At 41.9% G+C, this 16,644-nt stretch overlaps 1 protein-coding gene across 6 annotated transcripts in view; it reads left to right on the top strand.

Moving 5' to 3' along the window:
• The window catches only part of TBC1D15 (TBC1 domain family member 15), a 607,052-nt gene that overhangs the window by 487,927 nt on the left and 102,481 nt on the right, over positions 1 to 16,644 (top strand). For all 6 annotated transcript variants that reach the window (XM_078678245.1, XM_078678222.1, XM_078678231.1 and 3 more), the window contains one exon: positions 8,632 to 8,731. In XM_078678245.1, coding sequence (XP_078534371.1) covers positions 8,632 to 8,731 — 100 coding nt within the window. The remainder of the gene's footprint in view (positions 1 to 8,631; positions 8,732 to 16,644) is intronic.

Genomic DNA, 16,644 nt, shown 5'->3' with positions numbered 1-16,644 from the left:
TGGTAGCCCGATGTGCCTTTGCTAGGTCTCAATATATGTGCTCCAGTGGATTTTGAGGAATTAACGTTCAAAAAAAGATATATATCTGTAACAGCGCTCCGCTTCGCGTAACGGAGGTTTGCGAAGCTGATTGGTCATTCTGTCACTGGGCTATAGTTGGGCTACATCTGGCTGATATTTGGGCTACATTTGTTTTTTTGTGTGTCTGGCGGCCATCTTTGGGCTACATTGGGCTACATTGGGCTTCATTGGGCTACATTTGGGCTCCAACATATATATAGGCCAATGTAGCCCAATATATATTTTTCAAAGTTAATTTTCGTAAAAACCACTGGAGCATATATCTTGAGACATAGCAAAGGCACATCGGGCTACCAGTCCCTACAATTTTGCCAAGTTTCGTGGAAATCCATTCAGCCGTTCGAGCTAAAAGTGAGTCCAACCGCCCTATGGAAATGAAGGAAATGAATGGGTAATTTGTAATTAGCAAATAGCTAATCGCAAACTAGGAATGGTAAAGAATCGCTATTTATTCCTTATAGTTCGCTATTTAGGAAATGCAAAAAACTTTGATGATACATATGGCGGTTCATCTCTAACAAGATAAGAAGCATAGGGATACATTTATGATGACTGGCGCATCACCAGGGATGTGTTAGTCATTCTGTGCCGCTGTTCCGTCATCTATGGTGTGCTGCATTTACAATGCGGCGCATCATGGGGCAAAAACAGCACAGATGCGTGATGTATCTGTGCCGTAAAGGTGGCGCATTGCTGGAGTTGTATCGCAAGTGTGATGAAGCTCCAGCAAGGGTCGGGGGTGCCCCTGTCGCAGGGTTTCTGTTCTCACACAGAACTGTGGACAGAGGATTGGAACCTCGGCGAATTAGGGTGTCCCAAAACTCACGTTAGTAATCAAAAACCCCTTAGCAAGCTAGGTACAGTGTCACATTGGATATAACAAACTCTCAATGTTTAGACAATCCAGAATATGAACTTATAGTACCTCAGGATACGTGGAACTCATGAACAGTCGGTCGTTATATATTTCTTAGAAACCAGAACATGGAGTTAAGAAGAACACATGTGTATTTGAAATGTTTATTTACTAATGCCGTCTTCTCAGGCGTAGTATCTTAGATAATACAAGTACACATATTATCAGTAGCAAAATTACCAGCATAGTTACTAGTGCATAAAAAGTGAATGGTGATAGTATGTTAACATGCTGTAAATGAATAAGAGTTAGCAACACTTATAAGCAGCCGCGGGCCGTGGAGGGAGTTACGGTGAGGCAGGGAGGCGGGGAGGGGGAGAAGCAGGGTGGAGAATACAAGTACACATATTATCAGTAGCAAAATTACCAGCATAGTTACTAGTACATAAAAAGCGAATGGTGACAGTATGTTAACATGCTGTAAATGAATAAGAGTTAGCAACACTTATAAGCAGCCGCGGGCCGTGGAGGGAGTTACGGTGGGGCAGGGAGGCGGGGAGGGGGAGGGGCAGGGTAGAGAGGGCTCCACCCTGCTTCTCCCCCCTCCCCGCCTCCCTGCCTCACCGTAACTCCCTCCACGGCCCGCGGCTGCTTATATCTCACCCTCCCTAATACACATATTATATTATTTGCTAAGAAGGTCTCTTTGTGTTGGTTTAGGGCGTGCCCATACTTTAGTGTCTTAGATTTGAAGGAATCACATCAGCATACACCAGCTCTCTCTTCATGTGAACCGCATCAACTGTTGTGTATGTGTGTTCGGCAAAGCAATATAAAACCCGCCTCATGCCCAGAATTGGCAGAAGTTGCACTTATGTTATGAGTATGAAGTCGTGGAGATCAGACCTCATAACAATTCTGTATCGTGTTGTTCTTGAAACTTTAGCACTCGCTGTACAGATATAGTTTAACAAGCAAAGCAGATAGTAGAGCAATAACATATTATTCTCATGTAAACCACGATGAACTACTAGGTGGAAAGCTAAAGCAACAACTAAGTGTCGTGTGCAGAAGTTGCAAAAAAGGAAAAATGGCGTTTAAACCGGTAATGAGCCCATGCTAACTTAACACGGTGTAAAGATATCCAGGACCTAGATGACACCTCCCCATGATCCGGAAACGAACTGAATAAGATAATAGAAGTGCCATCTCATGAGAGCAGATTGCAAGTTTATATGTGGACGGTCCGCAAGGTAAAGCATTAAAAACTAGGAAAATTTAATGCTAAAGAAAAATAAAACAGCCAAGTACTTTATCGAGTCTTAAGCCAATAGGCAAGGTAAATAATAAAAACTTGACAAATAAGTCAATGAATTGTCAATGAAATGCTAGTACTCAGCATATCAAACATGAAAAAGGTCTATGACATAACTGTGTATGCAAAATAAGCTGCAACAGCCTCCAATAGGAAGTCACCGTCTTCATCCGAAAACAGTTCAGCCATCCAATTTAAAAGCGGAAAAGAACATACGTGCTCTCCCAGCACCGGATCCTCTATCACCATCAGAGGACAGCTCGGTGGGTTTTCAAGAAAGCTCTGTTCCAAGAAAGACTGTGCTGCCGCCAGTAAATTCCAGGGACCAAGTAGTCCATGCATCAATGCCACAGCCATAATCCTTTCGCCAGGACAAACCAACTCGTGAGTAATGATAGGAGTCATCAGCTGATTAAAGTCGACATCAGGAGAAACCGGTCCGCAGAGACACAAATCAATGGCCCAATCGAAATCACAGGTCAGGCAGTGAAATACAGGCTGGACACAGGTGAAGTAGGAGAATCGAAAAGATAATCCATATGCCGTGCTTAATATCGCCAACGGCATTGTGCCATAATATTCTAGCATGCGATTGCGGAACAGTGTCAGCAGCTGCAGGGTGGGAGGTTGCATAGGAGGGACATCCATATTTAAAAATGTAAAAAAGCACAAGAGCGTCCGCTGGTAATGCAAGTAAAAATGCCAATCCACGAAGCAGAGTGGAGAAAATAGAATGAAAGAAAGCAGGGATGACTCCAAAGATTTTCTCAAATGAAGTCACGAGACCACTGGTAACAACTTTAAAAAAGTGCGCCAGGGCCTTTGTGGAGGATGCGTTAAAGATAGTCCGAACCATCTTGCTGAAATTGAAAGGCAAATCTGAATTGAGAAGGGTCTGCACCTCTGTACGGGTGTTCGCTATGTGAAGCACGAAAGTTTCACGGGCCGAACTCAAGGCCACCTCTCTCTGAGACAAAAGAGCTCTTATTCTTGCCATGCCGTTGAAATCTCTCCCAAGGTTGGTATTTGTGGCCAGATTGAAAACTCCCTATGTTCATGTGTGGGAGGAAATAGAACATTTCTGCAGCAAATAACCCGTTCACTTACTGTTACCATAAAAGGAATACTTTTAATTAACTCAGAACAATCTTCATTATTGAGCATCAAATAACTACCATTTTCCAACAACTTGAACGTGGGGATGATAGCAGGAACTGGCGTGCCTTGCAACACGCAAGCCATATTTGGTCGGTGTTTGTTGCATGAACCGTGTAACTGTATGTGCCTACACATTAGTGAATGATCTGGCGTCTCAGTGCATTCCTCTCCATTCAGATAAACTTCTTGATCATCTTTGAAACATCTGTATGTGTATGGAAGTGACCAGACCTCATGAAGAAAAGCACTACCTAAAGGTTCATAACGACCTATTGGTATATATTTCATACAATTTGAAAACTTATATAAAGCAAAAGGCAGCGTTATTAAACCGTGGATAAGGCACGTTGTCAAAAAACCCGCAATCCTCTGCTGATGATGTCACTGAGCATGTCATGAATGATGTAATATGTGACATCATCAGCAGTGGATTACGGGTAATAGTATCTCTAGTTTACTCCCCTATAGCTGTCTTTCTTTTAACATAAGTCTCTGTTTCCTTCCCTTATACTTACTGTTTTTGGTTCGCTTCCGGTTCGCGTACCGGCGAGCGAACTGGGAAGCGAACTAAGAGAAAGAGGTTGGCACAGTTCCAAATATTGTACCAATTTTTTAATAACGGGGAGGTAGTTCTGAAAAGAACTTTTTTTTTTATTGTTTTTGTTGTTTTATATTTTTTTAATTATTTTTCAGAACATTTTTTTACTTTTTTTGAATTTTTCTGAACAGTTTTATATTTTTTGGGGGTTTTCTTGGAGGGGGCAATGAAAACGATTCATTGTAAAGGGCTCAACAGGAGCAACAAAACAAAAAAAAAGTATTTATTATTTTGGGCGTTTCGTACAAACTTGCATGTGATAGTCAATAGCTCTGTTGATCAGAGTGATGCTTCTTTCTCCGTAGCAAATGAATCCATCGCAAAATACGCAGATGTGTTTTACTTCACCAAATCTCATTTGTATATTTGGCACCATCTCCCTGCCCTCTGGTCCCGTTACTTCCGGTACAACAGATCTTCTGGCCATAATAGGGAGATTATCTAGGTCGTTCCGAAACTGTGCAGCACTGTAGTTGTTAGGATGCCACCTAGTCATATGGCGATGCATTGTGTAGTTTCCGAAACTGTATTTTTTCTCGGTTCCTCTGGACAGTCTATCTTGACATATAAGGCAAGTTACGTATCTTGCATTTACTTTTTTCTGACCTTTGGGAATTTTAAAAAATTGCCAAATGAAGTTTTCTTTCCGGTGAGACGTCCTGGGTTCCTCAGGCAAAAACTGCCTCTCTTCGTGCTCTTCCTCCTGTTCCTCTTCTTCCTCTTCTTGCTGAATTATAACTTGAGCAGGTGGTCCACTCTTCCTTGGATGTGGTGGAGGTGGTGGGGAAGCACCAGCTGAAGCTACTAAAGAAGCCATTGCTCAGTGATCACAAAGGGTCTTTCTCTCACAATGATGAAAGTCAGAGTGAGGAAAGAAGGAGGGATTTTCATCATTTGGGAAAAACAAGAGTTCTCAACCAATCAAAAGTGTTCATTTTAGATTATATGACCTAGTCTTACATCATTAGGAAACCAAAAGTGAAATGAACCAATGAAAAGTGTTATTACCAAGTCACATGACTTGCTGTGTTTACGTTAAGCGCTTTGCAGGGCCTCCCGGTTTGCTTCCAGAAACCTGCGCTTTGCGACTCGCTTCGCGTACCAGTTCGCTAACGTAGCACGTCATATGACGTATCACGCGACAACGTGAAACGTCATGCGGACGGGAGGCGTCACGATGTTGTTTTCTAACGCGGCACTTGCGGTAAAGAAACGTTTACTGGCTCGCGGTCTATTTCGCGGCATCAAGGTCAGCTAACGGGAAGCTTCCCGATTCGCGAAGCGGGAACGAAGAAAAAAAAATATTTTAAAAAAAAATTATTCATAAACATATAAAATATATTTTTGGATTTAAAGAAGAATACATTTTACAGCTACAGATATTAGCTGTTAAAAAACCAATGAAATTCACTGAAAAAACCATAGGTTATAGACCATATATAGTTAGGAATTAGCATTTACAAAACCTTGAAAATTCACTGAAAAAACCATAGGTTATAGACCATATATAGTTAGGAATTAGCATTTACAAAACCTTATTTTACTCACACAAAACCATTGAAATTCCATATATAGTTAGTTGCACTAACTATATATCGCGCACCCGCAATCCACTGCTGATGATGTCACATATTACATCATTCATGACATGGTCAATGACATCACTGATGACATCACTGATGACATCTCAAATGACATCACTGATGACATCACTGATGACATCTCAAATGACATCACTGATGACATCATGACACACCAATACCAGTTACTACATACGCACTCACTGATTCCTACGTCTACACACACATTCACTCATTCACCCATACAATGACTCATACATACAGTCACTTATTATTACAACACTATCATATGCACTCATACACCTATGCAGACAGTCACACACTGCCACTCATCCATGGAGTTACTCACACACCAAGTCAGTCCTGTAAAGAATCAATCACACTTCCATTTCTTCATCTATACAGTTAAACACAGAACACCATACTTCAGTGACATCACTGATGACATCACTAATGACATCTGAAATGACATCACTGATGACATCTCAAATGACATCACTGATGACATCATGACACACCAATACCAGTTACTACATACGCACTCACTGATTCGTACGTCTACACACACATTCACTCATTCACCCATACAATTACTCATACATACAGTCAGTTATTATTAGAACACTATCATATGCACTCATACACCTAGTCAGTCCTGTGAAGAATCAATCACACTTCGATTTCCTCATCTATAGTTAAACACAGAACACCATACTTTTCACACATATACTAACACATACTTACTCTCTTATACAATCACTGATACAAGTACACATTGATATGCACAGTCACACACCTCCCAGCCAGCCACACACACACTCAGTCTTCCATACATCCAGTCATTCTTCAATATGTAAAACGTATTTAAACTTTACAAAAACACACAGACACTAGATGATGTCATCAGTGATGTCATTTGAGATGTCATCAGTGATGTCATCAGTGATGTCACTGACCATGTCATGAATGATGTAATATGTGACATCATCAGCAGTGGATTGCGGGTGCGCGATATATAGTTAGTGCAACTAACTATATATGGAATTTCAATGGTTTTGTGTGAGTAAAATAAGGTTTTGTAAATGCTAATTCCTAACTATATATGGTCTATAACCTATGGTTTTTTCAGTGAATTTTCAAGGTTTTGTAAATGCTAATTCCTAACTATATATGGTCTATAACCTATGGTTTTTTCAGTGAATATATATATGTGTATATATAAATATATGTATGTATGTATATATATATATATATATGTGTATATATATGTATATGTATGTATGTATATATATATGTGTATATATATGTGTATGTGTATATGTATGTATGTATATAAATATATGTGTATGTATATATATATTTGTATGTATATAGATATATATATATATATATATATATAGCTTTGCCAAAAATATATTTGGTAAGTAACATCCATATGCTTTTACAATGTTATGTTTAGAAGTTATTTTTGGATTGTTTCATGTGTTACACTAAAAAAATAATGCTTTCATGCTACAACTAGGTCCTCTTTTTCGCAATAGTTAGTTTCTTCGTGTTTGACGTTTGTACTTACCTGCATCAATGGATTACCATGACTTGGTGGGATTGTTAGTTAACCCGTTCAGCGCGGCGCGAATTTTCGCGCTGTGCTGGACGTTCTGAAAAACGGGTGTGGTCATGACGGAACGGTTCCGTCATGAGCACAGCTCAACCGACGCTCATGACGGAACCGCTCCGTCATGAGCACCGAAGGGGTTAAAGAATCGATCACTTACCAGTTTTCTGCAATTATAAGTTGCATATTAAATTAAATCATAAACCTATATTGAAATATTTTCTGTGCTGTTTATTTTATTATGTTACTATGTGATGTCTGATTATTGTTGGTGGATTGTATTGAAAATGATCTAAGTTGATCCAGACAAAGCTTATATGGTAATGATTTTGAAATATATTTATGTGTGAGTATATGTATTGTGTTGTGAGCAAGGCTCTATAGTTGAAACACGTAGACCTTTCTGCTGCCGATATTGGGAAATAAAGATAACCACGGAACCTCTATATAGTTCCACCTTTTCAATGGTGTAAGCTTTCTAGTTTGTATCTTTAGAAAAAAAGAAATCTAGGAGGGCACTTAATGTCCAAAGATCATCTGGACAAGATGTGTTACAACCTGATCTCACAGACGTTCCCAATTCCTGGTCACCATCCCTTATTTGTCATGACAATAGTGGGTCCTCTTTCATTTCTTCAGCTAAGGAAGCTCTGGACTCTGTCTTGGAAACAAACTTTTGCTGTTGGACTTGTGATAAATGTATTGTGTCCCGTGTTTATGCCCCATGCTGCCATCACAATAAAATTACTGTTAGTGGTTAAGCGGGCCTCTGTCTTGTAGGATCTAGAAATCAGGTATACACAGGACCTGAGGTGTCTTTAAGCTAATTTCAGCTAAAAATGAAGGTGGGTGGATGGTACCTACAGTGTTTCATGGAAACCACGCTATGTTTATCAAAAAAAATGTGTTCGTATCTAGAGGACTTGTACTGGTATTACAACCTATCCCTGGTTTCCTGATATGATTCCGCTAGAGGAGAGCATTGTCAAAAAGGTAGAGATCAAACTCATTTAAGAATTTTTTGTTTTTACTTGATCAAGGTGGTGCTCAAAAGGGACCGAGACATTGATTCCTCCTTCTTAAATGATCCCAAAATGTAAGGGTAGGTTTGTGTGACTTTCGATCATGTCACTGTAGTTCTCATAATGCCCTACTTCTGCAACATTGTGTATCTAACGGCACTGAAGTCGTTTTGTAACAGGCCATCTTGTGTAACTGACATTAATTGAGAAGGAGCACAAGTTAATGTGTGCCAGCATTGCTTATTTAAAAGTGTTATTACCTGTCCACCATTCTGTAATTAAATGGTAGCATATTGCTAATTTGTGTCATGGTTGTGTAATTTATAGTTTGCAGTTTACCATTTTACACTAGTAATGTGTAATGCAATTTCGAAATTGTCTAACTTGGGTCCACTTTCCCTTACAGCATCAGAATTTTGAGGAACAAATGCAGGGTTTGAAGATGCAGCTTATCCAACTGAGCACTTTGCTTCGATTATTGGACAGCGCATTTTGCAGCTATCTTGGTATGTAGAGATTGTTTTGAGTTCTGTAGTCTTTTGAGTGAAATTCTTTTTTTTTTAATGACATGCTAAGCTAGTTTAATTTCCCAAGGCGCCAAACTGCTGGGACCCAAGACTGCAACACTAATGTGAGACTTTTTGAGGCCAGATCTCTAATTTTCCAAAAACGTAAAATAATGTGCCCATTCTTCCTTTCTAACCACCAAATACATATGGGTCAGTTCATTGACCCCTTGTGGACATAACTGCGGGAAGCATCTGGACCACCAATGATAACATCTGGGACTCACCAGCTGCCCTGACCTCGCCACGCTGCTTACAATGACAGTTGGGTCTATAACGACATATAGACTCTTGAGCCTGCAGGTGGAGAGCACCCTTTCACCGACTGTCAATCAGTATAACTTGGAGCCTTTGTGTAGGAGGAAGACTTAGTATATGGTGCACACTTGAAGGAGTGATGCATCTTGCACTAATCTAGGCAACCCTAATGGTGATTTACGTGGCCTTTGATAACCTTAGGCTCTCAAACTGGTAGCTGTGGAGAGCAGCCTTCAGGCTTATCTTGAAGGAGTGTATCGCAGCTTGTTTGCCACGTTTAATCAGTAGTGTAGATTAGATAAAAAAAGAACCACATTTTTTAATACTAAATAAGTATTTATTACACAACACAATCACTATCACCTTTGTATATCTCCTAGCTGGTGATGTCAACACTACACATGAAAATACATCAAAGAAATCAGGTAAGTAGCACAAATATACACTGGTCTCCAGGGGAAGACCAAACAATTTACTAAAGAAGTGGAATGCGAACGGCAAAGAAGAATGGGACTTGGACCAAAGGACTCAGGAGCTAGGAGAACCAGTCACCACCCAAGGTAAGTACCCAGGAATTCCACATAGGCTGTGTGTAGAGTGGAAACACAGCTGCATTCCCAGTGGAAGTAACAATTGTAGTTTTGAAGAAAGAGGACCCTTTCCCGAGGCCCCCGAAGAAACCCTTTGAAGGGCGTAAGGTTGGAGAGCCACCCCATCCGTGGATGCCCCAGGAACCAGGTTACCTGGACCAGGGAAGTCAGGTGCCAAAGGGTGAAATGAAGTCAGAACCTCCCGTAGATGAAAATGGAAGACTTAGGAAGAAAGGCCTCTGTAGAAGTCTCTGAAGAGGTCCGGTGAAATCCATAGGTAGATTCATGAAGAGGAGAACCTGCAAGCAGAGAGGACAGAATCTATGCCACTCAGAGGTGACCTGGAGGCACGGAAGCTCAGTCTCCACCCTTGACGACTCGAGGATACCTCCAAAAAGAGGGGCTGGACAGAGGGAAGGATCCTGCCCTCTCCTTTGTCCAGTTTCGTGCCAGAGCTGGAACAAAGGGTTCCTGAACTGACTCAAACCGGAGTATGCAAAGAAGGCACCAAATCAATCAATCAATCAATCAAAGCATTTGTATAGCGCGCTACTCACCCGGAGGGTCTCAAGGCGCTTGGGGGAGGGAGGTCCGCTACTACTCGAACAGCCAGGTCTTGAGTTGCTTCCTGAAGGCGAGGTGGTCTTGGGTCAGGCGGAGATGGATGGGGAGGGAGTTCCACGTCTTGGCAGCCAGGTAGGAGAAGGATCTTCCTCCCGTTGTGGCTCTTCGGATGCGGGGAACGGTGGCGAGGACGTAGCTGGTCGATCGTAGCTGGCGGGTGGGAGTGTAGAAGGTCAGGCGGTCGTTGAGGTAGCTGGGGCCTTGGTTGTGGAGAGCTTTGTGTGCGTGGGTGAGGAGTCGGAACGTGATTCTCTTGCTGACGGGGAGCCAGTGCAGGTCTCTTAGGTGTCCGGAGATGTGGCTGTGTCGGGGGATGTCCAGGATGAGTCGTGCTGAGGCGTTCTGAATGCGCTGGAGTCTTTTCTGAAGTTTGACTGTGGTTCCGGCGTAGAGGGAGTTACGGTAGTCCAGTCGGCTAGTGACGAGGGCCTGGGTGACCGTCTTCCTGGTTTCGGTGGGGATCCACCGGAAGATCTTATGTAGCATGCGTAGGATGTTGAAGCATGACGAGGAGACGGCGTTGGCTTGTCTGGTCATCGAGAGGGAGAAGTCCAGGATGAAGCCCAGGTTGCGTGCGTGGTCCGTTGGTTTGGGTGCGCTGCCCAGGGCGGAGGGCCACCAGGAGTCGTCCCAGGCAGAGGGTGATGATCCCAGGATGAGGACTTCCGTCTTATCCCAGTTCAGTTTAAGGCGGCTGTTTATCATCCACTCGGCTACGTCTTTCATCCCTTCGTGTAGGTTGGTCCTGGCGGTGGCGGGGTCGTTGGTGAGGGAGAGGATCAGCTGGGTGTCGTCGGCGTAGGAGATGTGCCCTTCAATGCAGTGTGGTGGCACTGCTAGCGCCCTCACCCCATCCCAATGCACCAACTCCTGTCTGGAAGGTGGTCACTCCTCCCTGTGACAGGAAACCTGTTGTTCTACCTTCCCCTGCTCGAGCTCATCTCAGCAGCAGGATGGCAGAACTGTGTCTGTGGTCGGCAGCAGCACTAGCTTGCTGGCAGACCCTGAAAGCCTGTAACTGGGAGTACAGGGGCTCCCCTAAGGAGCCCCCAGTACATAGGATCATACCTACAACTCCAGAATGGGTGTTGGGTAATGATTCCAACATGTTTGATACCAAATATGACCAGGTTTGGTGCAGCCATTATATAATTAGACATATAGTAATAACTGATGTCTACTATATATCTTTAAATGGCTGACCGCACTTACAAAGCCTGGAGAATCAACCCTGGGGTTTGTAGGGGTGTCCTGCTCATGCAGGGGCACCCTCACACTTAAAACCAAGCACCCTGCCCTCAGGACTGAAGCTCCTTCCATAGGGGTGACTTGTAGATTTTAAGTGTAGTGACCTCAGATAAGGAAACATATCTTTCGGGGGAGGTGCAAGCACCACCCCACACAAGCTCCAATGGCAGGCCTGTAGTCTGAGTTTGAGTGGAATTCCATGGGTGACACAATACATGCTGCAGTCCATGGGAGACCCCTGGTGTACCTATGCCCTGGGTACCTTAGTACCATATACTAGGGAATTATAAGGGTACACCAGTAGCCAATTGTGGAGTCACAAAAGTACTTACCAAAGCCATTTTGGGAGATAGCAAAGATGATGGCATCTTGTTTAGCAGGATCCAAGCAAACTACAGTCAAAACACACTGACACAAGGCAAAAAGGTTACCATGAAAGCAGATATTACTTTCCTACACCTTGCACTTCTTTGCATCTTACTCCGCTTACCCGAAGGGATGTGGCAACCTTAATCAAGCCTGACAAACCCATTTGGCCATACGCTGTAAGCGCAGATTCTGAGAATCATTATTTAATATTACTTTGAGGCCCAAATATAAACTGCCCTTCTTGATTCCAAGAATGATAGTAAACGACACCTATTTAGCTCCTTCTACAGTAATATGGGGTGGAGAGTTTTATGTCGTCCTTGATTCAGATAGGTGCAGTACCATTTTGTGGCCTGCAACTGCAAAAACCCTAATGCATCTTATGTACATTTGGCGCATAAGGCTCTGCTAAGTAAAATGTGAAACATTGTACTTGGGTACAATGTTTCACATTTTACTTAGCAGCACAACGTATGTCGTCATAATTTGATTTCTAGTTAACTAGTAAAGCTGTTGATTCCTGGACAAAAGATGCCACACACTTAGCTAGAACCCTCTCTGATCACTTACCAGTAAAACTATTGCTTTCCATCCCTAATTCGAGCACCTGCTGTCATACATGGCAGTTTCTCGCTATGGCAATATTGGATGCTGTATTCTGTGAGTAAATAAGATAAGCTAGCCAAGACTGTGTCCCTAGCCCCCGGGTTGTTTGAGAGGAATTTAAAGTATTCACTAAGGGAAAATGTATGGAAAAAATACTATGGCAAGCTCCGTCTTGCCACTAAAGTAGGTACAGTGACACAATCAGTACGTTTCTCCACTTAACATACATTTTCAGAAGAGGCAGAATGGGAGATACAGTACCTGTAAAAATAAGCTATGACAAGAAGTTACTGTGAGGGAAAGCCTTCATGCTGGTTCTGTTTGAGCTTGGTCTGCAGCCCATGGGATTCAGGTGCCATTGTAGAAATATGCACATGCATAGGCTAGAGTGTATAGGGTACAGATAGTATTCCACCCGAATTCTCCACCTGCTGTTCTACTCTATACTCCTTCAGTTCCGTACCTCCTGCAAGACCCATCCTCAACCTTATCGAGAGGGTGTGGGGCTACCATGGCCGAATAATACAGAGAGACAGAGCTTAATGGTACAATCGCAATTGCTGAGATTCATGCAGTGATCCTTAACATGCAGAGGAGTATGGTCTGTGGGGTGACATACTCCCGGTTGAGTTCTATAAACTCTTTGCACCCTATAATCTTCATTTTGAAGAGGTGAGGCACAAGGGTAAGCCCCCTTCCCCGCATATGTGATGCACTTCTGATAACATTGTCCAAACCTGACAAATGTCCATCCCAGTCCGAATCTTACCAACAACTGTTATTAATAAATACTGATAAGAAAATGCTGCAAGAAATGCTGGTTAATCGCCTCCTTCCACTCTAGTCCGAGTTTATCCCAGTCAGATCAGCATCACATACCTTTTGCACGCTATTTAAAAATGCTTCATCATCCACACCCTGAAGTGGAATGGGTGATGGTCTTTTCAGTTGCTATGAAAGCTGTTGATTCAGTTCAGAGTGGCCCAGAATTCTTGGGTGGGTCGAGCTGTTGTATATGCAACCAGTATCTTGAGCTCATATAAATGATTCAGCCTTCCCATCAATCAAAAATACAGAGGGGAACAAAGCAAGGACATCCTCTTCCTCCCCAATTCTATTTCCTAGTGCTGTAAAACCCATGACTAGTGTGTTACACCTGCATCACTTTGGCCAGGGGATGAGTTTTAAGAATCGCTGTATTCTTTTGTCATTATACATAGTTGATAATCTTCTATTGATTAAAAAGCATTTACAAAAGTGTTGTATTTTTGAGAATGTATTTGGTTTGGTGGGCGGTCAGGTCTGAACGTTAACTGGGATAAATCATTCATATTTCCACTGACAAAGTTATGTATCCTAGAGTCCCCTTTGCAAGGCACAAATACGTTAATAAGATATCTGTAGCCATGTTGACAGCGATATCGATATGGTCAACAAGTAAAATTATGGGGCAGCATGTGAGATGCTGGCAAACTAGGTGGACTGATGGATGTAGGTTCCCTGTCTCTCGAAGGACGCATAGCTTTAATAAAGACAATAATTTTGCCCAAAAAACATCCCAATCTCACCACTTCTTCTCCACTGTAAGGTGTCTCCAAATTAAATTGGCTTGGACGGGTAAACATTGTTTTATCTAGCAGGAGCCACTCACCCTTTCAGAAAGGGTACCTGGATGCACCTGATTTTAAATTATATTACTGTTTTGCAAAAGCATACATTGCAAAATATTTGTACAATTCCTAGCCTCCTGCATGTCTTAGTAGAAACAGATATTATACTGCTCTCCATTTTCTTCCTGCGCTTCTCTGTGTGCCTCATACCTGTCTCCATGTGATATTGACCAGGTAACATGCACAACAAATGCTTGATTTCCTCTCATTGGACGAGAAGAGCATGACACCCTTGATAGGGAACTCGGATCTTCCGCTTTATGTTTGGATGCTTTTGCTGACCATGCAATTAGGTCCCCACTAGACACTTTCTTATACTTCTTGGTGCATGCCATATTGAAGATTAGGTGTTGCACGCTCCCAGGCCCGCTTAGTGCTCTGATGGCACTGTTGCAGTTGATTGCTAAATCTGACCTGAGGCTTCTAGTATCCTGCTGGTAAAAATTAGCAAATTACTAGCAGTTTTAGGCCCTCCCCCCCTATTACTGATAGTTACTGAGTTACTTGTTGCACCCAAACTGGTGAGGCTTTAATTCATGGCAGACATAGGGTGAAACGTTACACGTTTCTGCATAGACTGGATCACGCATAAGAGTTCGGTTGGAGGCATTTTACCCGGGGACATATGGTGTGGTAGTGTCATAGCCTTGATGCCGACTTGTTCCACCTTGCGTGGACTAGTAGTGGTATAAGGGGGCACTGGAACAGTCTCAAATGATTAATTTGCCAACGACCCTACTGCTGGCATCCCTGGGCTGTGTGCTTGAGATTCCAGAGGTGCTATGCAAATACACCATAGTAGTCTTTTTATTAGCTAAAAGATTTATGGCAATTTAGTTGGTGTGAGGACCCTCCCTAAATAATCAAGACTGGAAAAAATATCTAATATTCTTTATCAATACTAATGAACTAAATATTTCCTTCCTACCACAAATATCTAAACACAGAGCTATAGGGGACCACCGGCGCATCTTCTTAGAAAATCAATGTGTGTCTCAATCCCTGATTCAATATATGGAGTTGATATCTATTAGGACATTGGACTGAAAAATACCACCCTATATATAGACCAGCAAAGTTGGTGAGACTTATTTGTATGGTTCCTATCAGATGCCATTGTTAAGTGTAATCCTGCATGGGCTATCTCAAAAGTTGTAACCTTGAGCACCTCAGCCTATTTTTTTTTTTGCAGAGTTTTATATAGCGCGAACTAGACCCGAACCGAATCAGGTATCAGAGCGCTTTACATATTTTTCCAGTTACGTTACATGAGGACACACTTTCATATTAGTGTAACTATGTTGTATCAATATTTTCTCAAATGATGTGCCTGGTGGATTTTTGCTATACAGTATTGTAAGATGTAACTGATATTGAAATAGATATATTCTTTTTTAATGTAAAAATGCATAAATGAAGTTCAGAATAAACAATAATAAAAACTCCTTTACTTTCACAACATATTTGCCAAAATCTTGCACATATAATAGAACTGGTCAGTGTTTATCATTATTAAAATATTTTGTAAACAAGTATGGTAAATATATATGCACAACCCCGCCCCGTACACTAAAATATGGGCCTTGAGTTTTAACGTCAAGGGAAAACTAACATTTTCACTTACAAGATAATTTATGTCTGTGCCAGATCAATGAAGGATTCTACTGAATTTCCTTGAAAGGTTTTTCGAAGCACATATGCATGTATCTGTAAGAGTATATTTATGGTGTAATCCGAAATGTAGAGCAACAGAGTGCTGAATAATGAGCGTTCGCCCAGATTCGTGATTCAAGGTGGTATTCAAGAGGCAGGAGGCATGTCGTTTTGCAAACTGCCTTATGTAATAAAAAAAGTAGGTTCACAAAATTCCGAATCGTAGTGGGCCACAATCCAACCTACTTCCTCAATATTCATGAGGTAGGTTGCAAATGGGGACTCACTGCGAATGTTAACCAGTGGACAACCTTGTCTTTGATTGAATTTGAAATACATATTTTTTTTAAATACAGCACGTTTCCCTTAAAGGAAACGGAGTTGCACGTTAAAAAATAAATACTTTTTAAACTTGTATGAGTAGACAATGGACCCCAGGGCAACTGCCTCCTCCCCAACAAACTTTTGTTTTTTTCTTAACAAATGGGAAAGGGTCCCAAGTAGACTATTTCCCTTCTTCCTTTAACAAATGGATTACCAACTCCTTTGAGGTGTCTGCAACTTTTCTCTATTTCGTGTCCAGATTTCAGTCACAGAACATTAATACATAAGCTACTGATTCTGTATTTGGAAGGGATGCCTAAAATCAATATCCATTTGAAATCCCAGGTTTTTCTGACTCCTAAAATGGGATTAGTACATAGAAAAAAGTATTTTTGCTGTTGCAAACTCTAAACTGGAGCATTTGCTACCAGAGAAATGTGAGGCCCGATGCAGAGCCCTGGGAAGAAATTTGGTGCGTTGGTTGCAGCTGGTGAATAAAATGAAGCAGCGT

Source organism: Lissotriton helveticus, chromosome 1_1, assembly GCF_964261635.1.
Source record: "Lissotriton helveticus chromosome 1_1, aLisHel1.1, whole genome shotgun sequence".
NCBI classification, from domain to species: domain Eukaryota; kingdom Metazoa; phylum Chordata; class Amphibia; order Caudata; family Salamandridae; genus Lissotriton; species Lissotriton helveticus.
This window is presented reverse-complemented; position numbering and strand designations above follow the sequence as displayed.